This window comes from Homalodisca vitripennis, chromosome 2, assembly GCF_021130785.1.
Source record: "Homalodisca vitripennis isolate AUS2020 chromosome 2, UT_GWSS_2.1, whole genome shotgun sequence".
Classification (NCBI taxonomy): domain Eukaryota; kingdom Metazoa; phylum Arthropoda; class Insecta; order Hemiptera; family Cicadellidae; genus Homalodisca; species Homalodisca vitripennis.
Genome location: NC_060208.1, coordinates 226,769,160 through 226,797,158, shown reverse-complemented (window position 1 = coordinate 226,797,158; position 27,999 = coordinate 226,769,160). Strand labels below are relative to the sequence as shown.

General features: G+C 32.6%; 1 protein-coding gene across 1 annotated transcript; it reads right to left on the bottom strand.

Moving 5' to 3' along the window:
* LOC124355454 (UDP-glucosyltransferase 2-like) lies at positions 1-27,993 on the bottom strand. The gene is made up of 6 exons (XM_046806599.1): positions 27,807-27,993; positions 17,966-18,223; positions 16,325-16,891; positions 11,634-11,856; positions 7,818-8,037; positions 1-359 (listed from the first exon to the last, which is right to left on the bottom strand). Exons 1-6 carry the CDS (start codon positions 27,813-27,815, stop codon positions 71-73), a joined length of 1,566 nt encoding a protein of 521 aa, XP_046662555.1. The 5' UTR covers positions 27,816-27,993; the 3' UTR covers positions 1-70.
* Between the last annotated feature and the right edge of the window lie 6 nt (positions 27,994-27,999).

Genomic DNA, 27,999 nt, shown 5'->3' with positions numbered 1-27,999 from the left:
TTTAGATTATTAACAGATACACGAAACACACATTTATTTACATACAATACAACTCTATACATCTTAATATTCAATCGTCTTTTGATTTCTCTGTTCTTCTATATACACATATAACACTGTACAAAGCATATTTAATGATTGTCCTGACGGTAAAGATGGACGCTAACATCCCCAAGACAAGGACCGCGATGACGTCCAGGAGAAGGAAGCGGTACCAAGGCAGGTCGGCGAGTTGGCAACGTAGCTGTGGGGCCCCGCGGTGTCGTAGTACGTACTCGGTCCAGTACACCGCCGTGTCCAGGGGCGTAGCTAGCCGGTCCTTGAACTGGCGGGACAGACGTTCAGCGTTCGTTTTGTACCTGGGAATCATAATAAAATTTTTAATTTTAAAATAAGTGTGACAATTTCGCTATTACAGATCCCGGTGACGAGCCTGGTAAATTGAAATGGAAGGGTAGGTTGTCATAATGTTGTCAGGCTTCGAGTCTCAGTTTGAGATAACAGTTTGGTTTTATTTGCATTTGGTAATATTTTATTTAGTTAGGCATAATGAGTTTAATAAATGAGATCAGCTGCTGTCCCTCAAATGAAACGTCTAAATTTATGACGGTCGAATCACACTGTGCCCACTCCCGCTCGGTTGGCCAGTGGGGCTGCATAATTTGTACCATTAAAGTCGCTGTCACTCTCAACACAACTTATCACTCCTCTTCATTTCTCCTATGCTTATTTGTCTTCTGCGCATATTAAGTTCTTCTCTGCTGATTATCCCATCTCACCCTCTTTACCTCTCCATTCTCCTTATTATTTTACTTATCTTGCTATCGGTTTTTCCCTTTATGAGCCCCATTGTGAGTGCTAATCTATTTTCTCTAACGCGGACGTGGACTATCAGTCAGCGTGGACCTCTGAACAACCCTCCCCCTGAAACTCTCACTGGTCTCGTCTCCCCCTGATCTCGTGCACCTGGTCCAGGGACTCCTCTTGAGGTAGTTGTAAAGTCTACCTCTATTAGTGAGTGACTTCCTTCTCACATTTCATGAAATTGCTTATCCTCAAATTGTCTCCTTAAATTTGTAGGAAGCTGGAGACCCCAACTGGTCCTCCAAACATTTTTTGAAACAAATTTTTATCTAATAAATCATTGATTTTTTTTTTCTTTTCTCAATAGCAATAAATACTACAATAGCACAGTTCCCATTCTGTCTGGACCGGCTGCCCATTTTACCTACACTGTCCCTCTCATGTTGTACTGACTCTTCTCCATAGTCTGCGACGAGTCTGATGAGTTGATAGGAAAAGGTAGGTTTGATACGGTCGTCGACTTCGAGTCTCGGTTTGAGATAACACAGTTCACATTCTGTCTAGACCGATTGTACTAGATATCTCGTATCTTCCCATCTCGTACTGTATTGAATCTTTACCTTACTGAGGTAAATTAAACTCAAACTGCAAAGGCTGATTAGTAATCTTCTCAAACATTAGTCTATTGAAGACACTCGTATTTCCTTCAAAATCCTTACAACATAGACCAATTTTAATGTAAATATATGCATAATACAGAATCAAAATCAACCCTTAACTTTAGTAAGGTCATAATAATACTTTGAACTTTTTAAATATGCACGAATGAATAAAATGTACATATCAGACAGCCCGTAAAATACCTTAAAACCTGTAAAATAATATTAGGTCAAAGTTTTAAAATATCATATTCAAAACTGTATCATTCATAAACAAAGCAGCCAGTTTGCTCTTTCAGTACATAATGTTTTATTTCAGGATGGATTGGATTGTGATGGTTACATTCATATTGATACCTTTAATTTATAAGTTTTTGTATTACGGTTAATTTCGACTTTTCAGAGTACTGTGAAGTCCTTTGAACATATTTTGGTTTTGTAATTGGACCAGGAATAATACAAGAAAGTAGTATTAGAGTGTTCAGAGACACCCTGTATGTTTTCTTACTATAGAAAACTTGCGTCAGAATGCTAGAGTAAATTGAGAAACAGTTTAATTTAATGAAAATTACTATGGATAAATTATTGCTTTAAGGAAGGATCTGTTTCCGTTTCAGCACATATAAGCTCTTATAGTTGAATAAAGGCTTATACTAGTCTGCACTCTGCTGAGTATCTTATCAAATAAATAATTTGTGAGAGTCCGTACAGTTTGCGGTGAACAGTAATCACAATATATCCGGTTACGGACAGGATTTGTATTTGCCCTATCTTTAACTCAGGTACAATTTCCGTCGCTTATGACGTGCAGCTACCGGTTTTCTCATTCATTATTGGAACAGCAATTAAATATCAATTTCCATCTTATTGTAGTTTTAATGTTATATTCCTGACATAACTAAAAATATAGAACCTGAAGCCTTAAAACCTATATGAGTGAAAGCATATATTGTAACTAACAACATGTTGTCTGTGTAGGTTACTTAAATCTAAATTTCACGCGATAATTTTTTATTAAAATCTTAGATATTAATATTAAATATTAATGTGATTTAACTTTATAAGCTTTATAGATTACTTTACGGAGTATTTTAAAGCCACACTACACCGGTAATGTACGTTGCACTTAGTATATAAACCAAAGACATATAAATAAAAATCAGAGCAAATTCGTTTCATGTACATTAGTTAATGGTGTAATGTTTTTTGTTTTAATTAATTAAAATGTTCAACATGTATACGATTTATAAAATGACGACTTTTGTAATATACAAAAATTGATCCATCCCTTTATAATCATTTGTATAGTTTCAAAATTGTAAACAATGGTGATAGTTTCGTTTAACCTTAAAATTCTTTAACCTACTGTTCCCCGGCCTTGTCCGTATCTTTCAATGTATGTCACCCTTTACATGCCGCTTGGATATTCTGCTCTGCTTGGCCTCATCCTTATCTGCCAGCGTCCGTTCCCCGTTTACTTGCCGCTTGCATATCCTGTCCTCCTTGGCCTCATCCTTATCTGCCAGCGTCCGTTCCCCGTTTACTTGCCGCTTGCATATCCTGTCCTCCTTGGCATCATCCTTATCTGCCAGCGTCCTTCAGCTATTCAATTGCTATTTACGTATCCTGCCCATCACCAGTTCCATTTCTGATTTACTTGTTATCACGGTTAGATATTTCGGGTATAGTGATTGTGTATATTTTACTGTCTCAATAGCAATGTATTCTCCATCCTCCTAGTATGAAAAACTGTCAATTCTATGACGGTATATTGAAGGAAGCAATAAACGGAAGGGGATTTTAGGTCAACGAGATCAATTTGCAAACAGAGGAATGTGAAGAGAAGCATTACTTGTTTCCCGATCTTGTACGTGTATAGAATATTTGTTGTATATTTTAGAACATGTCCTCAGAAGCTTTGTAACCTTGTGGATCCCTTCTTCTGTAGATGAAAAACATGAAATTGGAGGCCATTGTATATTCCATAATGAGCGGAAAGATCCTTATTTTAAAATTCATGTTACTCATCACAATTATTTTACCTCATTGACTAGGTCTCATGATTGGTTAATAGCAGTTTCTTCTAATTTAAAACTCATGATGTAATTCATTTGTTTGACATCCTGCCTTACCTTATTTTAATAACTTTTGTGGGATTAAATGAAAATGAAATGAATACGACCAAATCGCACAACCCATAACTGATTTATGTTCATCTCCTACAAAACCGAATACAACTACTCAAATTGTAAGCTGTAATATCTGCATTTTCGAAGACGTTAATGTTGCCTGTCAAGCATTCTTCATCATCTGCTGATCACAGTCGTTCTTATCTTATTCATCGTAGAGGCAGTACTTCCTATCCTAAACTTCTATGAATTTAATAAATCTTTCATTTATTATTTGCAACACCTCAAACAATTCAGAAAATCTCTCAAACAACGAACCGGCCAACAAGAGTCTGCAGTAATAAGATATGAAGATACGAACAGCCTTCGTTAAATGTTGCTTTCTGAGCCGAATGGCCAGTCAGACCGTGCAGTTTAGGACAGGATCTATGTTCTTTGCCCCCTAATTATATGATTGCAGATCAAAGCAATTACATTTTTAAAGGTAAAAATATTACTATGGAATTCTAGAGTAATATAAGTATTATGAAGATTTATTTATTTAGCTGTAGCATTGGTAATCGACAATTAAGATTTTAAATTATATTCATTTTCACTTAAACTTTATCAGTATTTACATCAACATTGTAAATATTTTTGTTACATAAGTGTGCATGGATGTAATTAAATACCAATTCTGGATTTCTAGTTCAAATTTAGTGTTTAAATATTATTTTGGAAATGGACTTAGTACCTATGATTGGGCAGTTGACCTCTGAAAATAGATTATACGCGGACTTGTTTACTAGCAACACGAATAGCTGATAAAAGTTCGAAACAGCGGCTTTTTTTCTGAGCTAGGCCTAAATATATTTCTATGTGGAAGTTCCGTATTTTATTATTATATCCCTAAAAGTATCGCCATCTCTTAAAATGTCTGTTTGTTTTAATTGTGCGAAAGAAAATAAGAACATAATTTGAAAATAAGTTTATTGTGGAAGCTATAATGTGTTTTTTGAACGTATATTTTTAACAGAAATTACAAAGACTAACGAATAGGATTATAACTCAGAATATTCTTTGATACGAGAAGCTAACGAGTGAAAATTACTTCCGTGCTCATGAACAGAGCAAGCGGGTCAGCAAAGCCGCCGCGTCGAGTGCAAAGTTTATCAAATAAAAGGAAAGCATAAACTGGAATTCCACCAGAATTCAGGTGTTTGTTTAACCTTATTATTTTTGACACCAAGCAAGGCAAGATACATAGGAATGTTGGAAATTTCGTTTCGTGTTTGTACCATTTTCCTTGTGACCACTCCACAATGATTTGGGTGAACGAAAACCTTTGCTGTGGATATTAACCTAGTGATATACCCTAGATATACCTTAGTGTTAATGTTTTTATAGAAGACTTCCAACTTGTAAATAATTTTAATAAAGCACCAAGTTTGGCTTTTAATTGGATAAACTCAAGTACCTAAATCATGTAAATTTGCTAAAACAATTAGTAGATCATACAACGCTGCAAGTAATACAATTATGTATGTACATATTATTCAAAATTATGTAGAATCAACTGAGTTAATTCCAAGCACGACCTCTCCTCTCTTTGGGATGGTATATTTTTATCTACAGATTCGAATCATCTGCTTGACTTATCCTTGCTTCGTAACCTTCAGTTCTAAAGGCTACACGTATCCTTTATCAACATCCAATTTTATTCCGAATCACTCGCTAAATCCCATGAATGTACATACATGAACATAATCGATCTCTGCCTTGTCTATGTACAAATAAACTTATATTACGGATGTTAAAGAACTCCATAGAATGTAACGAAAGTCGTACCAACCCACCCACCAAATATTACATAGCATTTTACTATGCGAACTTGTAAAACTCAGATTCAAAATTTGTTTATTCCATGATTTTGTCGTTGCTATCATTTTTACCCATAAAACCAATGTAAAACTATTCGTGAAAGCTCAGTTATATCCCATCTTGTGTATGCACTGTCATTATACTCAATGTTCTTTATATAGAAATGAAGCTTCATTCTCAATGGCGAGTCTATAGGTTAGTTTGTTTTCGATATAGCTTGCAGAGAGACAGACAGAAATAAAAATACTCCAGCTAGTCGAGCGTATCACTATTTCACTAATGCTCACCCAATAAAAATAATGGTTTGTAGGTTTGACACAGCAGACTAGAACCCTGTCGTAGTACAAAACTATAAACCCAATTATTTGTTTGTTCATGTATATAACAATTGGATAAGTAAAGAGCCTTACTTGGTAATGAATTAATGCAACTGTAATAAGTTTGATTTTCAACACATTTAGCGTCCAATGGTACTTACACTTTTTGTTTATTACAATTCAGTTTTCGATAATTCGTGGTGACAAAACAAAATTTAAAATGAGTTCGTCGCTGATGACAATCTAAGCTTACAAAATTACGTCACTGTCTATACATCTTGTTTACAAGTGTTTTGGACTGTTCGTCTCTGGACTGTTATTCTATTCGTCTTCTGTCAGTACTTTAATTGTTGTGAACTATCAGACAATGCTCTACTACCAATCGCAACTTTCTTCTGACCACTTTTGGTACTGGACTATTACGTCCCAATGAATGAAGTTTGCTGTTTCTTAAACTTGCCAGTTGGAGCATTATATCTCAACAACCTGACTTTTCAATCAACGTGGTGTACGTGATTCATCTGTGACAATGGACATTTTGCATGATCAGCTGCTTTGTGACTTTTAATCGTGGCTGATTAAGTGACATTATCGTCCGAATGTTCAGATACTTGCGGATTGCCTATACAGTATGTATATAGCTTGACATAGGTACGCTATTTCTTTGATTATGAATCTTTCTGAAAATATATATCATCCCTACGGGTGGGTTTATGAGGGATGATATATATTTCATCCCTCTAAAACAGCCAGCATATAAGGTTTTACGGGGTTTGTGTACCCGCCACCAGAGTTTCAACCATCGCTTCACCATTCAATCCCGCCATGCCCCAAAAACTCGCAGACCCACAAATGATCAGGGTTTGTCGGTGGTAGTCGGCTCTGTCTACCTGCTCTTTCTCTACGAGACGTTGCACAATATTTTAGACCTTTGAAACAATATTCTCAGGCGCGTGTGCAAAATTCTCATGAATTTATTAGCTCACCCAGTCGCCGAACGGCTATGACAGTATGCAGTATGTAAAGTGCAAGCCCAATTGCGTAGTACTACGGTTATTACACTTTAGCTGCTGACGGATTAAGAAACTAGTTCCACGACACTCCGCTTGGCGCTGCTCTCCAGTCACAAATAGCGTGTGTTTCTAGCGTTAGCCGACAGGTGGCATATACGTCGAGGGATTTCAAACAAGTTATTGAGAAAATTATATTCTCAGAAGGATTCATGGTCAAGAGTTATTATTAGGGTAATATTTAAAAAAATTGGTTTCAATGTGTAATCAGTAATTCCTGCTCTAGAACGAATCCAGATGGATATATAAACTGAGCATTGTTGGACAGCTGAGCTTTCCTCACATGTTCGCACTTCTTGAGACTTTTGAAATGTCTGTTGTGGTTTCGATGTTGTATTGAATAAATGACGTTACCAATTGATATTCTAGTTTATTGAAGTCTTTGGTTTAAGAACGACGATAACCTATTTTATTATTAAACTTGTTGAGATAGCTATACATTCAATATATTGAGAACCTTTGTAATTTTATTGAATGGATTTAATTTTGAAAACCACGTTATGGAACCTGGGCATGTAGTAATAAAATAGCTTTTGCTGATTTGGTCTTTAATTCTTTTTGAACTTGAACCAAGGCCTCCACCGAGCAATCTAGCAGAGTGAAACCAAACTGTCAACCTCCTTCCAGTGTGTACAGACTTATTATGAGTTCATTGGCCATCTAGCTAGGTTCTAGAAATTCCGGACATTATTTTTGTATTACGATTATAAGAGAATTTATGCAACTGTACTTCCTTCTCATCCGGAACCAGTGGAAAGGCCCTTTTAGGTTCAAGTGCCTGAAATATTTCCTCTTCTTCATATCCTAAATGAATAAAGTATAAAATATGCATAAAAATACACCAATGAATAAGGTGAGTATGTGAGTGAGTACTATAAAGAGCTGTGATCCGTTAAACAAAACTCTAAGCCCAATATGTTTCCCGAATGTTAAAATCAATACTGTAATGTTAAATTTTGGAATGTTAAGATACAGTACCTGGAATTATTTAATACTTTGGTGACAGCTTCCAACACCCGTTCCTTAGTCAGGTGATGCAGGTCTAAGAGCTCCGCAGCACCTTTGAGTACGAGTGTCTGGATATTATTATACTGATCTGAGAATAACGGCATGCCAACCATGGGGGTGCCTGTGTATACTGCTTCTATAGTACTAGACTGTCCTCCGTGCGCCATCAGAAGTCTAACGTTATGGTGAGCTGCAACACGACACAGGAATTATTTTAGTTATAACCAGCTGTTACCCGTGGCTTTTCATACAAAATAGAATCCGTATACTTCTTAGTAAAAGCACTTATGATGTAACATGTAAGAGGCTTATGATATATTTCAAACGTAATAGACATTATCAGGTAATTATTGCTCTTTGGCATTTTCTAATCTCTCCAAAATTAACAGGTAAATGGTTTCCATGGACTAACAGGAAGCTATGTACCAAGTCTTTAGAACCTTTCCATCAAGAGTTATCATACATACGGACAGACTGCTATTTGAAATTTCCCCCAACAAAATCAGTATATAATTGGTTTACTGCGAATAACAGAAACCTGTGTACCATGTATATAAGACCTTTCTATCAGAGTTATCGCGCAACCGGGTAGACGGTCAAAAGACATGATTTTAAGAAGTCTCTGTCCGGATACTTCATGATAGTTCAAGTGAAGTAAAATCGAAAGAAATTAATTGGACCCTCAATTATAAACGACAACTAACAAGGAGTATAATTTGCATTGTTAAATTATATTTGTCTATCTTTCGCACATAAACAATAGTTTTTGCCTAGTTGAGGATTTGAGGAGGTAAAGAGAATTGCTTCTATAAAGAGTACTGTAAACAACCATTCTTGATTAAAATATATATTGAAACAGCGTATTCCTTTGTTTGGGATACCCGTTATTGATTGGAAGTTGGACAGCATGACAAACACCTGACCAATGCAGAATATATCACCGGTTATATCGTTGGTGCGATATAAATGTTATGTACTTCATGATAAAACATTTCCAACTGTTACAAATGTTAAAGTTACAAGTAGTTATATTATAAAATTTATGCTATTTGTCCATTATAAAATAAAACATTATTTTCACTCATTAGTTGTCAATTTTGGATATTAATAGTGGTCCTTTATAGGTGAAATGTAAATAATGTTGTAACGATTAATGCATTTTTTTATTATTGTAAATTATAACATGAATGTTGAAATGTATTCACTATTTCCTCGCTAGCAATTTTTATAATAGAAGAAGAGCAGTAATGCTGAGTAATGCCTAATAATGGACGAAGTTTTACATTTGTGAATTAATCCATGAAATAATTCATTTTGCAACATGACACATCAATATTCGAATATAAAGCAACCTCAATGCTTACTCTGCTATTTATATTTAGTTATTTAGATAACACAAAGAGTTTAAATTATAATCCACTTAGCCTTTTACTTACATAAGAAAATTAGCATTTAATTTGATAACCTTTCATTGAGCTGATAATGGAAGGACGCACAAACTTTTTCTCTATCATGAGAAGTACATTTTTCGATATTAATTGATTGATAACGGTTTTATTATCCATGACGAGTATTTAAGAGTAAATATACTTTAATTTCATTATGTAGAACTCCAATAACAATATATTGTACACTTTCAAGATGAATGAAAGTGAGTTTTGGGAAGGTACATAAATATATACAAACATATTTTACAAACTGAAAATTTCAGACTTAATATGGGTTTTAAGAAGTTTCTTTGAGCGATCTACATATTAGAATGGTAACAATGATCATAATTTCCGGACTTAAGTTCAGGTATATCCTGAGACTAAATCACCGAATATAAGCCATATCAGGATAAACCTTTGATACCATTTAAGCCATAGCAAAAGGGAAGGATAATAACTATATCTTTAGACGACTAGTGCTTGTTTGCGTCCTTTAATGGTGGTTTCCAGCGACGTTATATTTATGTATGTAGCTCACTCAGTCAAATTGGATTATAACACAATTCGATCTTCGTTACTAAAATTCTTTAGAAGTTTATTACACAAATATTAGAACGTGAATATATGAAATATATTTTTTACTATGAATTGATTTTACCTTGATTTAAATCAAGATGATGATGTTTCACCCTAAGCCACGCCAGGCACAATTCAGCGCACGCGCGCGCGTGTGTATTTCTTTTAATAAACAATCTCTTACGTATGAGCATATTAGATATATGCGTACATAATTTTTATTCTTCTATTTAGTATAGTTTCACTAGGACTTTAGTGCCTTTAACAGAATATTTATGGCGAATCTTTAAAAGGATAGATTGGGAACTTGCTCTATTTATGTTCCTTTAATGGATAAATTGACATTGGAAGGATTTAATCGAATTTTACAACCTGTTTTATTTATATTTTATTCCATATTCCATTATTAAGTTGATTAAAAAAAACCATTGTTGGTACGGTGCGAAAACAAGAAACAATGTAATTTTAACGTGTTACGTTTACAGTATTGATATAAATATTATACTCGAAATTTTATTTTTTGTGATAAAACAAATCTGTTTAATGTAGATTTTTAATTGAACATAAATCAATACTTGAGTTTAATAATAATATCAGTCGAAATTTTGTAATAAAAATATCACATTGTGTAAAACAGTAAACAGTATTGAAAATCACTGATTGCATGATTTTCAAATTAATTAAAGAGATACCCTCTATATTTGTAAGTTGTAACACGAAAATTTGAAAAGGTTTAAGGTTAATACCTTCAACCTACCTTCAACAATACCTTCAATGGGGTTCAACAATTATGAAGCAATAATGTTTTAGATATAAGAACGAGTTATATAATTTCGTAGTTATCTGTGCCGGTTTACACTTATATATAAATATTCCTTGGGTTTTAAATACATGCACTCCTGTTGAACCCCATATTTTTTACCAAAGCAAGGCATGTTCCAAGACACGGTGGCCGATATGAATATAAGCTTTCTTTAGGTCTACTGATCCTAGACGCTGCAAGATTTAATTTCGGACATTATTAACTTGTAAACGCTTCTTAATGTCTACACCGCGAATTATTTCAAAACATTTTACAATATTATCTCAGTCTTACAGGAGGGTTAATATGCTCGGCTATATCACAACAAATATTGTATCAAATTCATATTTCTTTGTGGTCCACATTTCCATGTACTTCGGCTAGAAGGTAAGAGTTCCCATCACCACGTGTCCCCAAGAGTTTTCGCTGATAGTGAATTCAAAGTTTAAAATATATAACTAATTGTGTAAAAATATCGCTATTGAAATCAGTTTGGCATAAGGAGACATGCACCAACATTTGTATCAATATTGCTTATATAGAAAGGAAGCCTCGTGCAAAATTTAAAGTCTACAACGTTAGTTCGTTCTCAAAATGAACAGATAAAAAGATACACAGACAGACATACAGACAGAAATGCAGTTTTTATATACCTTCAAATAATACGCTTTACAAAAAAATAGCGGGCAAAATAAAATGTTCAATCAAGAATGCTATTCTTATATTCATCAAAATTAATAGAATATTTAAGTAGAAATTGACCTAACTTGGTTTATCTAAACAAGTTATGCTAATTAAACAGTTCTCTCAAATCTCAAAACAGTATTCTAGTTACAGTATCCATATTTTTATATTTTTTATACACATTAAAAACTACAAAACATATTAAATATTATTTGACTGAATTCATACGGGAAGATTAAGTAAGATATTTAAGATAAGAGCAAGAAAATAATGTTGTCAACGCGACTAACATACCCAGCAAATCTCTTTGCGGCAACCACTTCCTGACCATGACGTTTGGAGGGATTCCATCCACAACGTCCTCTTCAAACTTGAAGACTACTCTCTGGTTCAGTGTGGCGAAGGCACCCATGAGAGCTTGAAAGGTGCTGTTGGACATTGAGCTGGCACGTACCAGCGACCCGAGACTGAACAGAATGACCCCGTGGGTAGCATCATCCATGAAATTCTTAAAATCCTGTAAAACATTAATAGTCGGTCAATATTTTTGATCATTATTCAACAATATAGTAATAATAAGATCTGCAATCCAAATTATTTATAAAAGCTAAGCGTAAATGGAATGGGAAATAAATTCATACTACAACCAAAAATTATTTGTTGTTTTAAAATAATAAAAGTTTGTGCTCCAAAAAGGAATGTTATAGTAACTAAAGTACTACCAATATTAGTATAACGTCTTTAATAGTTTGTTTCTAACACTTAAACAAGTGCCATCAACATGTTTGTCTCCATGAGATGATAATAAAGTATCTGATGGAAACAAAATACAAATTTATGAATAACTCTACGGTCTCTGTATTTAAAGGGCAGAAGTATCACCCACTCCTTTCTAATTCTCCAATATTTCAGATAGTAGAAATGTGACACGTGTGGTCCTCATGGCTTTAAAATAAACAGGCGTGCAGGCACCTGCACAAACGCATACTACGTGGCGAGTTCGTTGTACAGGCGTTTACCTCCAGTGATAAGGGACCTGCGGGCCGAACCAACCGGTCTGTTCAAACGACTGATTACTACCCGACTGCGGATGGTCGGCTCTGATAACGCTCTCTCCTCACTCCCACTTAACTTTACTAACTACGTTTTACTGTAACTTACTTTCAGTTGCTTTTCCGTCGTGTCAGCATATGTAACATGTTCAACTGCTTACTTTGATATTTATTTTTTTGTCGTAATTATTATTTTATTTCATGAGACTGAATGTGTGAGCTGAATTTTGCTTATTGTATGTACATGTATATATATATAAATATATATATATATATATATACAGATTGTTCTATTAAACTTTTTAAATAAGAGCTCGATGTCATGCACAGGCCTCGGTCCATGTGGCGTTAAGCTTGAAATTGTAATTATTGTACATTTAAAAATAAAGAGTAATTTGATTTGATTAGATTTGTTGAAGATAAAACCTTTCTATTGCCTTAAAAAGGGTTTTAAAATCTAGCAGAACGGAACACAGAAATATAGACTCACGAACGTCTACAAAAAACATGTCGTTTGTCACAATAAGTTTCTTATTTTCACAAGAAACAAAGTAAATTTTTTTATGAGGTCCACAGGAGTTAAAATGGATGAAATTCCTGGAAGATCTAGATTATTGTGTTCCAAGTTTTCAATATTCTATAAATATAAAGTTTTGCACACATACTACCTTATGCTCTGAAAAAAGTTTTAAATTCTTCTTAGAGTTCAATCCCCGATAGCGGTTGAAATTGAGTTACATCGCAGAAAGATTACAAAGGCCGGAAGTGGACGCTGCTTAACCTAAATTGGATTCTGTGACCTACATATCCATGTATTTTCTTGATAGAGGCACAAGGAAAACTCGACTAAGGCATTGGCAATATCGTAGACCGGAAGTAGATGTTTCCTGACTGAAATAGGTTTCTGTGACTTGCATATGTAATACATATATTTCCTTAATCAATGCAAAAAGACAACCTCTAATACGATGTAGGAAATATGATTCATTCAAGTGATCCGAAACGTGAAATATCTTAACTAAGATATTAAGAGCTAATATTATATTACTCAATCTTTGACCCTCTTAAGCATGGACTATGATATAAAATGTACTAGATATGTGCCTACTTTCGTTTGAAAATATCATAGTACTTTATTATATTATATCACTAGTGCTTCAATTAAGAACGCTATGATTATTTAAATTGTGGACAAAGCGGCGGTTAACTGATATATATATATATATATATATATATATACATGAAACATTAATGACTAATGATTGTTTGGATCAATTGACTTTTAGACCGTATCTGGAGTCTGGGGAGGCATATGTGAAAACAAATAGTCGTTATCACTCTCCTATGTTTATTATTGATTATTTATCAGTTCACGATAATCTATATTGTTTATCGCCATCTGAAACATTGTGTTTATGATTCTGACTGAAAGATTTTATCTAAATTTAAAATGGATAAAAGTGATTGTTTTGTTATTATTCTAGCATACTACCATCAACTATGCATCTTTCATATATTTCATATGTATATGAATCGAGTGCGTATTTTTTTGCCATGTTGACTCTTCATAATACAGAAACAATGAGATTGCAAAAGTAACATATAATAATAATGATAATAAAGTAATAAATAATAACAGATCAATCCTTATAATATTATAAATGCGAAAGTGCATAAGGTTCTTTTTCAGGCATAAAATATTCGACCACTTGTAATGAAATTGTACATGGACCTCGACATTGTAGTACATTTTCGTTATAAATCATGTTGTTGAAATCGTGGGAGCTATTCAGACATACAATGTTGCATAGAAATTGCGAACGAAGCCGAGGATATGTGAAAGTATTTATATAATCTAAACGTATTTAGAGTGGAAACATTTTTACTATCCTCAAGACATATGTATTCAATTTAAAATATTCACATACTTTGTATTCATTATTTACCTCCAGGCGAAGGCCACATTGTTACTATAGTTGCTGATTCCTAAGACAGACGAAGTATTACTCGTATGTAATTCCTCAAACGGAGCACCGTGCATAAAAAGTCTAAATTTATTACTCAGAATCTAATTGGAAAAAATAGAAGCAGCCAGTCATTACTTGGTAGCAGACTGGCTCTTTGGACCGTTTGTATTTGTCAGACGAAAACATCGTATCAAATACTGTAATTATTTGGTAACTATCAGTGGGGAGATCTTTCAACAAATAATGATTGCTTGCCTTCCTATGTTTGGTTAATAATGATTAATCACCAGTTCTCGATATTACTTATTATTTCTCGTTATCTAACGGGCTATTATTATTGATATTACCGAAAGATTTTTGACTAAATTCATACTGACAGAAAATGGTTTATAGTGTATGTAGATATACCATATTACATAGGATTACGAATCTATAGAGTATTAATTTATATTAAGAACACTTTGATTCTTCAACGGTGGAAGGCGAATCAACTATCTACATATCATCGTCAGTAATATTATGTCGAAAAACTACTAAATTAGTCCAGCAACAACAATCGAGGATCTCCTTTGTTCGACAAACACTGAGCTTAAAAATTAGTCCTACCAACAGTAACAGTTAGAATGTTACCTTCAAACTTATGTTCCATAGATTAAGGATTAAAGGTGCCTTTATTTCGGAGCCCCCACTCTCTGAACTTTCCTGGTGTCAAGACGTGTTTTATAGTTATTATTTATCGGTGTTATATTCATGTAATCTTGCTGTAAGCCTAAGCCAGTTGTAACACATTATTATTGCTTAAAACATATTTCAATTGAATTTACCTTCTTCCTAAAATCAAGAAAATATGTTAAAATTGCATAACTATTGTCATTTTAATTTAATTTTATGTTAGTAATTTTTGTTCCATACCTGATTTTGCCCTTTCATAATCAAGAAAATACAATAATAAGCAGCTATATGCTGCTATGTTGCGTCTTACATCTGCACTGCTAGCAGTCACCTGCTCTTTGCACTTAATTTAGTAAGCGTTGCATGCGTATAACCACTGCTGGTTAGAGTGAATTATATTTCCTTTGTTGGTTGCCACGATCAGGAAATACGCAAGAAAATTTTGCCATAGTTAAAGTATGTTCTTTACTTTGTTCTTAGTATGTTTTTAATACGTGAATTTGCCTTGTTTCTCGATCACGGATCACAGATCAGACAAGCCTGCTTCTATTACAAGTGAACGAAGATGAGTTTTATACCAGTCTTAACGTTTATAGTAAAAGTTAGATAGGGAATTGTCTTTTAGATTTAATACTTAATATTTGCTAAAAATATAAAGTTAAAAGTAAGTCAACAACGACACTATTCTTGATAAAATTCTTTGTTCTTTGTTTGTTTCTTGATAAAATAAAAACGTGTTTAATATTTTAGAACATTTAGATCTGGAATTGGTACAGTAGTTCGAAAGCACAGTCCAGAAAACTATCATCTATCATAATTCCTGCAGACTGCTGAGTATCTTATCTAAAAGATAATTGTGTAAGTTAGACGAGTACTTACCCAATCCCTAAAATCTAAAACCACGTTAAAAATATGTAATATTCCTTAGATTATTTACTAAAAAACTACAAATTTAAGCAAATTGAAACTAATAAACAATGTTTACACAGAACAGTTGATTACGTTTGACATGCTCTTTTAATTAATATTCTATATAATATAACTTTAGAGATTAAGATGGGACTTTTCGCTACTTTAAAGTCCAGTGGAATGTAGTCCAGAGGGGTTTTAGAAATAGTAATAAGCCTATATATTCATCCCAGGGACAATAAGAATGTCCATGTAAATTTCAATACAAATGGTTAAAAAGTTAACGCTTGAAATAAAAACAAACAAAGGCACTTTCGCATTTATAATATTAATTAGGAATGTAAATTCTTGCATATATTTAATACGTACCCGTTACTAAACTTACTTTAGGGATAGGTTTGGCATCTTTGATATGAATCCCTCCGATCTCCACAAAGTTAGGCACCAGAGGTCTGGACTGGAGCATGGAAAAATGACTGTTGACCATGACTAAGGAAGTCCTGCTGCTGATGATATCCTGGACGGTCGGAGCAGAGGCATCGAGGTAGTGCTGAATGGGCGCGTTGTTCAGGTCATAGTTGAGAGGATGGATGGCGATAGTTGACATCAGCCAGGCGAGAGTATTCACGGTGCGCTGGTACAAGGTCATGTCCTCGTGGGAGTTGATGTAGTTGTTGACGATGTAGGCAGGGTGGTCGGGGTTGCCCACGCGAGGGTTGGACCATGGCAGGGCAGAGGCAGTGACAATCGTGACGATGGGGGTGTTGAACTTGTGGGCGAACACGGCGAAACAATCGTAGGCGAAGCAATGTGTGATGACGAGGTCGAAGTGGGCCGTGGAGTTGTACAACTCCCTGAGTTCTCCACTAGATAGTACCGTATCACATATCCTGTTACCTACGTCCCATATCTGCTTCATGTTCGTTAGAGGGTTCTTTCCCATGTCTGTTGCCTAGTTAGGAAAAGGATCAGATTCAGAATCAAGAGTTATAATAAATGAATTTTTGTACATTGTTTGTTCTATATAAAGTCGTATCTTTAATTGGATTCAGAAAGTTTGTGCACTCATACTAGTTAATTTGATTACGGTTTAACTTTTATATAATAAAAAATGCACATATTTCTTATAACTAACTTTATTACACATCTGCAGGTAATAATCCAATATAATAGAGAACAAATTATTAAAGGAATATGCATGTCTAATTCCTACATTTAAAAATAATTATATTTAGGTTTGGCTACTTCGAAGTGCACCTGCCCTACTTCGTTTAAATTAGTAAATTAAAGTACTTCGTGCAAATTAGACCTTTTTACATGTAACGATTTCAGATTAGCAATGCAAGATAGACGTCTCTTTAATGGAAAGTTTAGTTGAGTTTTCTTACAAACGACATTTCTGATGTAGTTTTCCTAGATGATGAGAATCTGGCAAATGCGAAAATTTTAATTATTATTGCCATATATTGTCACTTTGTGTTTTATTATGGTTATTTATGGACGCTGTACGATAACTGGCACAGCTATCAATTTTGTTCTTAGTTTAAAGGTTGTTATCGACGATGAAAGATTTGAAAGTATCACATGATTTCGGACATTTGCCATCGTTATACCTTTTCATACACTGATTACCTTGCTATACTTTTTGTAACACATAACGGTGGCAAATATCCGTAAACCTGTTATCCTATCAATTTTGGTACGACTATGCTACCAGAACATTTTGATATATATCTAACGGATTCAATAGTGTACTATCTAAACCGTTTTATGAATGGTAATATGTTTTATAATCACGAATTTATTAATTTATTCCAGTGACATATATTCGACTTGTGGCTTTCAAAGTTAAAATAAAACTTTGCTAACAAATGCACGAAACACTACATTACATTTGTAACATGTAAGTTCTTAATGCCGCGGTTACCATAATACGATACGTTATTATTCACATATTTAGTATTGTCTATCGTACCGACAGGACCTATCAACCTGATCATTACCAAATGTAAAATAACTTACTTACCATGTCAAAGGAGAAGTTGCTCCGAATTGGAGGCATGAGGTAGCCGACATCGATGTCATAATAGTTCTTCACAATCTGTTTCTGGGGAAAACTGCTGACCACGGTGACCTGATGACCTCTAGCGGCCAACTCTTTGAATAGCGGCTCCATGACTATAAAGTGACTGTAACTGTTGCTTACAGGGAACGCTAGAATGTTGGCACCGTGACAGAGAGTCGCCAGAAAGGTCAAAACAACGAATACTTTAAGCCACATTGTCTGCAACACAGTAAAACAAATCATATGAATTTATATAAGTCCACTACATTCATAATTTCTTAAAATGAAACAATCCTATATTATTAAATATAGAATCAACACTTTCTTAAGAATAGAATTCTTGGATAATCCTTTTAAATAGGTTCATATGGTAACAGTACCGTAACTTAAAATGGCGCTAAATAGGTTTTTAAGTATTTTTTTAAGAATTACGGTGGAATTATAAAATATATTCGCTATGGTAGTTAGCTGAAAGTTAGCGAAGCCTATTTATTAGGTCTGGAGATCTTTATTTATGTTTGTCTCTCTACCAGGCATCACGATACATAGAGAACGAACTAAACTTTAGACTTGACATTATGACATGTCACAACATAGGATTTGGCTGAGCATCATCAAAAATGTTTGCATTAGTCTTATGTTTAACCGTGATGGTGAAGAGAAAATTTCGGAACAAATAAATTTCCAAGAAATGAATGCAACAATATGATATTTACCATGTGAAATTGCAACATTGTAGCCTAATGAGGATAGACTTGAAATTTTGCTTGTCACTTCAGCGAAGCGTATTGAACAACACGTAGTGTAGAGTTATCCTACTTTGTATAGTTAAAAATATAATTTCAAGAAATTTGAGCAATTTTAAAGGTTAAAACTAATTTCAATACGTTTAAAACGCAAGTTTGTCAACCAATAAGAAAACATCAAAACTTCAAACAGAATTTTCATATAAGCAAAATAAATTACACAACTCAAAAAAATATTCACCAGTATTGTCTGAAACAAAACAGACGTAAATATAATTTTGATGCTACAGCTATACGTCAGGCAATGACAAATGTGCCAATTCATTGTCGTTGTTTGCTTTGTCTAATCAACATTTGTTTATGCAACGGAATGAGGTCTGGTTAGGTTATTACTTGAGTCCACATCTGATATGGCTGGACAATACATTGCACAACTATTGGACTGATAAGTTAGTGTGCTTATTACAACTGATACTACTCAGAATTACTCCCTGTGATAACAATGTTCAAGTTTCATTTATAGGCCTCTATTAAAAGTTTTACCTCCTAGTAATTATTAATTGCATATGGAACAATTAATATTTCTACAAACATATCAGAAGTTTCTTAATATACGGGCCATTTTATAGCCCATTCTTAAAACGAGGATATGGATTCACATAAGAACACGTATGTTTGTGTAAATTTATGTTTTTTTTCGTGTGTGCGCGTAGGGAAGGAGGAAGAGAAATATTACGTTTATATGCTTAACATATAATTTGTTCCACCAGTTACTAGAATATGTAAGCTGATCATAAAAACTAGTACAGATAACAAGACTTAATCGCGTCTCCTTTAAGAACTTTCCTTTTGTAACTTTGCCTGTGTGTCAACATAATTGGCTGAGTGTTACAAAGATTGCTGGAAAATGTGTCATTTGTTTGCCACACGATATATCGATTACAAATGGACCTATAGACTTAAAATTTTGCAAGAGCTTCTTTTAAACTAGGCAATACCAAGTTTAATGATAATGTATGTCCATCCAGGATATTTGGCTGGGCGTTAGCGAAGCTCATATCTCTCTTGAGAAAGATTTCTCAAGAATTATTTAAGCTATTCCCTTCAACATTTGTATTTAAACTTTCTCTTTACATATAAATTGTTTCCTTGACTGATTATATGAACATTATGTTTGATAATGGGATAGTCGCTTCCTATGGGATTTTTCTGAGCGTCATTATAGACTACCACTAAAGAGGCTGACATAGTTGTTCAATTGTCTATCCAAAGGTGTTATTTACGATCCCACCACGATCCGTTCCAATTGGTAATGCACTTGAAAACTTGAATATCCTTTATCATTATACGTCTGGGATACGTTATCTTAACGATTAAATTGTTTGAAATATTGATTAGTTTCTTAACAGCAGTCGATTTAACTTCATAATTAGTTATCCCTATTCTATAATTATGATTACATAGAAGTCTTCTCATCGTCCGGGGACCTAACTGACCTGTACTAAACCGAACCAAGATTGGATTTGAATGTATTGATCCTCAAAATGGCCACCACGCACATTAGGGATGGTTGAGGTAATTAGTGATACCCAAGACACTGCTTGAGTATATAGCCCTTGCGGTTGTAAACCTCCTTCTGCAATATTGTATTCGGATGTATTGATCACCAAAGTGGCCATCACGCACATTAGGGATGGTTGAGGTAATTAGCGATACCCAAGACACTGCCTGGGTATATAGCCCTTGCAGTTGTAATCCTCCTTCTGCAATATTGTATTCGGATGTATTGATCACCAAAGTGGCCATCACGCACATTAGGGATGGTTGAGGTAATTAGCGATACCCAAGACACTGCTTGAGTATATAACCCTTGCGGTTGTAAACCTCCTTCTGCAATATTGTATTCGGATGTATTGATCACCAAATTGGCCATCACGCACATTAGGGATGGTTGAGGTAATTAGCGATACCCAAGACACTGCTTGAGTATATAGCCCTTGCGGTTGTAAACCTCCTTCTGCAATATGGGATTCGGATGTATTGATCACCAAAGTGGCCATCACGCACATTAGGGATGGTTGAGGTAATTAGCGATACCCAGGACACTGCTTGAGTATATAGCCCTTGCGGTTGTAACCCTCTAACACTAATAAGAGTTTTGGTGCTACAAATATGCTTATAAATGTCATTAATTGACAATTATCCTTGATCACTACATTAATATAACATATTAGGCAAGGTTAATATACAAGTCTCATGGAATTTAATATAAGAGTGATTTATAAATTCTGAAATAAATGTTGTAAAATTCCAAGTATTAAGTTTTTTAAAGTTGGTTACCTATGCTTTTACAGCAAAGCAAGTAGTTTGTTGACTAAAGTTTTTCTACACTCAATAATGCACCTTGAAAAAATCCCCAGTGATTGAAATTAGGACAAAGTACTTATCTCTTATGACCTTTTCCAAATTTACTCCTAATCCCAAATTGTATTATTAACAATTGAATGTGTTAATAATTTTAGACTTACTTTTGATTACGTTTATATTAGGACCAATAATTTCTTAAATTCCTTTCTTTATAATATCCTATTTACAACACGGGGTTCGAAACACTAACTGTTTATCGTGTCTGATAGATGTTACATATTTATTTTCAATACCATCTGTTCTCTACTGTTTTCAGCACTCAATAATATAAAAATGGAATTTTAAAACAATTTAATTTGTTAATTTCGTGGCACACGCAGGGGATTATTCATTTATGAAATTACACGAAATTGATTTCATATTCATTTATGAAAGTAAACTGTTGTCACTGTTTTGAAATGTTTATTCCTTTATTATGTAATGGATGTAAATTATGTAAACGCTACTTCCATGAACATACATCTTAGTAATGAGTGAACATGTTTCTGTTGTCCATGATAAACAAATTAAATGAACTGGCTATTATAACATAAAAAAGAGGTTGTTACTTGTCAATAATGTTACAGAATGCAGTGTTCTTGGCCCTAAGATGTAACTGCTTCATGGGATGTACGTAACTCCATAAATAATATAGAGATAAAATCTTATGATAATATTAAGATCTGATGAACTGATTACCTTATAAAGAGCTTCAAGCAAATATATTTATTTACTCATATTTTTATGACAATCTCCCAGGAATATTAGAATAAGAAAATTTAATATTAAATTTAGACTTAATTAAACGTTATGTAACATCTATAGGAGCATTTGTGTTTACCTAACGTTTTTTAATGTACAGAGGTGAAATACGTGAAGAATATCTGAGTTGATGTACTTTTATATTTTTACAAACACGGCCAGGATAACTATCTCGTAACTGGACTAAAATCTGCACGATAAATTAATAGCTATTTTAAGTTCGTTTACAGCCTTAACAAGTCTAAGGTTCCATCAAGGTAGAAACTGGCTTCCCGCAGTTACGCTGGACGTCATATTTGTCAAGGTACTTTAATCATGATCAAATATGGATTCTTACATAATATGGATCACATACAGGCAGCCATTTGATCATCTAATCCAATATTCTTTGCTGATATTATTTTCTTTCTTAATTACTTCTAATATTGAGCTTCAGCTTTATTGAACTATGTCAGATAACAACATTATATAATATTTATTAATTGATTTACTATACAATGATGCCTGTAAAATAATATAACTATAATGCAATTATTTAGCCTCCAATTATTGAAAAATATGATGCATTGTATAATAGAAATATGTTATACAACGAAACGTATCAAATATAAAAAATCTATTATAAGAACGCAACAAATAGAAGAACCATTAATTAGTGTAGAAACCCAAACCGATACGCAAACCACCGACCAATGGCCTTTACCCAATTATTCGTAAAAGGTTATCTTATAAGTTAGTATACAAAGGAACAATTTTGGACACAATCTAGTTACATAAATGTTACAAAAGTGGCAGTGATAAGAATTTCAAATGGTTTTCGAGGGTCTGTAACTATTTGAAGCTGTGTGAAAACTGTGAATTTTAATTAAATAACTAACTGTATTAAGCAAATATTTTCCACAAAAAGTTCGTTACTTATTTATATTCAAATTTTTGTTATTTTTGTTACATTGTTTAATTTGTTATAAAAAGTTAATTGCCCCAAGATAAATTCCAGAATATAGTATTATATAATGAATGACCTTACACACAGTTACACTTCAAAGTTTATTTTCAATTCTCTTGTTTTTCCCAGTGTTTTATACAACTTGCACTTCAAAAACTTTTGTTACTATTTGGTTGTAAACTTAGTTTTGTTGAAAAGAATTTAGGTTAGAAAATGTTAACCGCAGGCTCTGCAACAGGATCCACATATTCCATAAGCACCTCCAATAAGTGTATAATACAAAGTTAAATATTATTAAAAATACTATTAATATCTTACTAGATTGGATTATCCAACTAAACAAGATTACCCATTGATATGATATGGAATAATAAACAAGTATATCCACACCCTGTTAGACACAAATCAGCCAAATAATTTAACTTGGTAGGTTTTTATTTACTTAGCATTTATATTGCTTTTAAAATCCATATAAATAATCAGCAGACCTGTTTATCTATGTTTAATATTTTACAAAATACTTTTAGATTTTGAGTTACATAATTTTAAGTACCTATAAAATTGCAACAGGTTTTTTTTATCTACGTGACTCCCGAAATCAATTAGTGCTAACATGGAAAATAGTTAGTGTATGGAATAACAATAGACCGCAGTTTAATCTACTATACAAACAATGTGTGGTTATCGTAGCTAAACTTTAAAATAGGTCATCAATTAATATATGTAATATCAGGACTGCAGAAACTTGGGTTTGAAACCGCTTCGATCTTAATTAACAACGCTCATATTCAATTAACCTTGTGGCTAATACAAATTAACCAACATAACGGAACTCTATTCTTTGTTGTGCTTTGATAAAAAAGTATTAAACTTTATGTAATGGCGCTCTTTAATGTTTAGGGTGAAAGCAGCTGTTGAAAAATAATTCGATCTTCATACACAGGGTGTTCACAAAAGAGTGTCAGAAAATCATAATTTAAAAAAAAACCTCAAATAAGCATAGGTAGAGAAATGTCTTGTTTACATGCAAGCCACAATTTTCTATTAAAAATGTTATATCTAATACTAGTAAAGCTACGTTTAAATAGATAATAAGAAACTTTGGAAAATAATTGTATTATTTTCACTTATATGAACAAAATGTCGTCTGTTGAATAAATGTTAAAGTCAAATAAAAATAAAAAAAATAAAAAAAACACCTAGTATAGTTATTAAAAATTTAGTAGACATCAAATATTTGAACTATTTTATTACAATCCCAACGGTACTTGTTTCAACGAAATCTGTCAATGCATAAGCGAGCACAACCACGCTTGCACAAGCCGGGAGCGCCAAACTTGTCACAGTTGTGAGGTATGTGTTGTTTGTTGCTCCTGTCTAAACTTTTCTTATATCATTTCAAACCTATGTGTTAAAATTTGCCTTTTTAGCTTAACTAGTTATAGAGATAATAAGTTTTTATAAAAAATACGAAATTGCGGCTAGCGATTAAACGAGACATTTATCGACATATTCTTATTGCATTTTTTGTTTAAACTTATGAAAACTATCAGCCAATGAAGTTTGTGACACCCTTTTATGAACACCATGTATATCCTCCGTGTATATATATATATATATATATATATATATATATATATATATTTGCATGCTAAAGTTAAAGTTATAGCTTACTTTAATAGGCTACATGCCTTACTAAGCCACATGTTAAAATGATATATGATTGTATTAAATGTGTTACAAATTTATTAGCTCTCTGATCTTCATGTTCCAATGATTTTTACCCATAAACCTAATGTCAAATCTAAAAGTGTGTATTACAATGCTCAGCCAAATCACATGGAATGATATGGATCATCATCGAAGTTAAAGTTGCTTATATAGAAAATTATGCGTCATGCAAAATATCAATTCACTCTCGAGATATTATGCGGCCAGACAGATAAAAACCATATGTTATCAGTCTCTGAAGCCTAAAGGCTTCGTTGACGTTCGCCAAAGATTTTCAAAATCTGGGAAGCTCTCGTTTAATACCTCACAATATATCAAATTGTTTATAGTACGTAAATGGTTTTACAAATGTAGATTTTTACTTTATATTTTCTTTATATGGAATTAAAATAATACAAAAATGCTGTATGTATTTTAGAAAATACTATAAAATCGTTTTGACATCAATATGGTTCAAATATGCAAATATTAACATATACTTTAGCATTTTGCAAATAATACTTCCGTATTCAGCAATATTAAGAAAATTGTATTTTTATTAATTCAGACTTAGTCTAAAATAAGCATGTCATAAAGTAATCTTATAAATTATGAATGGTAACAAGATTGATTAAAAATGTTTTACAATGGTAAAGTTTTCTTTAGGTTTATATCAACTATCATACAGTGGTACATAGAATTGGAAAATATTTTTTTCAATTTTATTGGACATAAAAACACCGTAATCTCGTATGGATTTTTTACACTGAGTTATATTAAGTAATTAGTAAACTCTTTAAAAATACAAGATATTACCTATATCATGCATCCGTGAAACGGTAGCAAATACAGCATAATGAATTTAAAATATACCAATTATAAAAATAGAATTTACAGTTTCCTTGACAGTTCATAAGACACCCTAACTAATTAACGACTTATAATATAACCGTCTTTAACATTTGCCAAACAAAAATATATGCAATTTAAAACAAGTTTATTACAACTCAGATCCTACGAAAGGAGCAAAACATGTGAAAATACAAAACCTATCGTACATAGCTCATGAGGTCAAATATTACTCTTTGATTTTTATCTTTGAAACATGTCATACATAAGAGTTTTTTATAACTCCGAGCGGCTATCCTCTTGAAACCTTATATATAAGATAATACTTATAGCAATAGCTTTTAACTAGGAACATTAGTGCTTATTGGATTTCTTTTAGTTTGGAAATACTAAATGACTAAGAAATAAATATTAGGTTTTAAAGGTTAGAAAGGAAACTATTTTATAACATCAAAAAACTGAAAATGAATTTAAGTTATACTAAACTGCAATAATTTTATCTGGAAAATGTTCCGGATCGTTATATTAATAAGTAATTCAATATTAAGTTTGACGTTTAAACTGAGTTAAGGTAATTGTATTTACTATCTTTATACTTGTTTTATTTTAAATTCATAACAATAGATTAGTTACCATTTCACGAATGCTATCTGCATTCTATTGTATGTGTCAAGAGTATATTGTAATCTAACAATATACGAGCAAAAATTTCAAATGTCTAATACAATTATAAAATATATTCCGGTTATCTCTACACTGCAAGACAGTTAAAATATAAATATTCTCTTTTTATAGTACTTTTTTAACGATTTTAAATCACAATACGTATATTATGCATGTCAATTTTACAAATATTAGGTTATATATTGCGTAAATTAGCCTAAATAATGAACTTGTTACACTACAGTGTTATACTACATAAATATTTTGGACAAATACAAACCGATAATTTTAATTCAAGCCTGTTATAATTTTGCTTATGTCGTACAATATTTTGAGACTTAATATAACTTTATTGGAACAATATACATCTTAATTCACCCATAACCTTAAAGTTTAAATACCAATATGCAAGAATTTTCTCAAACGTGATCACAGAACACATTTATTGACAAGCTAAGAATGACAACTTTACTTTTAGCCAACCTGTATAATTAATTGTTTACTTTACGAAGTTTTTAAGTATAAAATGAGTTTTGGTCATTGACGTATCATATATCCATGATTTATAAAAATATTTTTTAATTCCATAAACGAAAAAGTGGTAAGGAAAGGAGATTATATAAACGTTTATTGACACATAAAGATAACAAATGCAGTAAACATATTATTTTCGAATTTCGTAAAGTTGCGAAAGTAAAATTAAGTAAACATGGACCACGCTGTATATAGTTGCGATATTTATTAAAACCTTAAGGGCTTGGTGGAAAAGGAAAGTGTAACCTTAATCGTACAAAATTGGATGTTATACACATGAAATCTTAAATAATTTAGAATAATTCTAACTTTTGTTTGGAAGTCATCCTAAAGTAAACATTACTGGTATAAATATGTATAATTAAACATGCTGCCAGTAATATTTTATAAGACCACTTTAGGATATTTTTACTATGGATGATATTCTAATAAGGAAAATCAAATTTTATTAAAATTTGCTAAATACAGAAATATTATTTGCATAGTGTTTAAAATTTATACAACCTTTGTACAAAATAAGTACAAAATTTTGTTCACCTTTTTGTCCAAAGGGTTACTTGTATTGTAAGCATGAGTTCATCAACTAATTCGTCTTTAATCAACTCTAGGTGCAAAAAATAAACGTCAAATATACTTAAATATAACACTTCAGCTTAAAAGAATTTCAGTAGCAATAAAGTTCAAAACTGTTTTTGGAATAAACATTACTTAATCAAATAACCTGAAGATATATTTGACTGATTACTCGTAATTTTATATGTGCGTTGTATTATCACCATTTCTCATATAACATAAAATGAATTATCTTAATATTCTTTTTTGCTATAGAATGAGCATTTCAATTATTATTATTATTTCCAACAAGTAGTCTGAGCACCAGAAACAGAACAATATATCCTACTTAAATTAATATGAAAATAACTAAAATATTTTTATTAAAATTACTAGTAGCATTAGATTGATTATAAAGACGAAAACAGTTACCATATTTAGAATATGCCGTCTTGCTTATCATCCAAACACTAATAACTTAAGTATATACGTTTAAATTATATGTTTAATGTTATACTCTAATAATATAAGTAATGTGTTCCTCAGAAGATATTCATAAGTTATGTTGTCTAGTGACGTATCAACAATATACTTATGTAATATAGTTATATTCCACACTTTGAGTAATATTTACCTGATACATCAGATGTCCCTCAGTTTATGAAAGATGATGTTATATATAACAGCAGTTCAGCAGAAGTTCGGTCAAGACGTTACAATAAAACTAGCTCGTGTTACGAAGTGTGAGCATCACTCATGTAAGAACTTGTCTACATGCCCGTAGCTCCGTACTGATTGACTGAAGTAAACAACAAACCAAGTTATCG

Bases quoted from the DNA above. Each gene is read 5' to 3' on its own strand.
- LOC124355454 (XM_046806599.1), bottom strand. The intron at 11,857-16,324 runs GTAAGTTTAGTA...AATGTTTTACAG, and splicing joins ATGCCAAACCTATCCCTAAA to GATTTTAAGAATTTCATGGA. The intron at 360-7,817 runs GTACTGTATCTT...TATGATTCCCAG, and splicing joins AAAGTATTAAATAATTCCAG to GTACAAAACGAACGCTGAAC.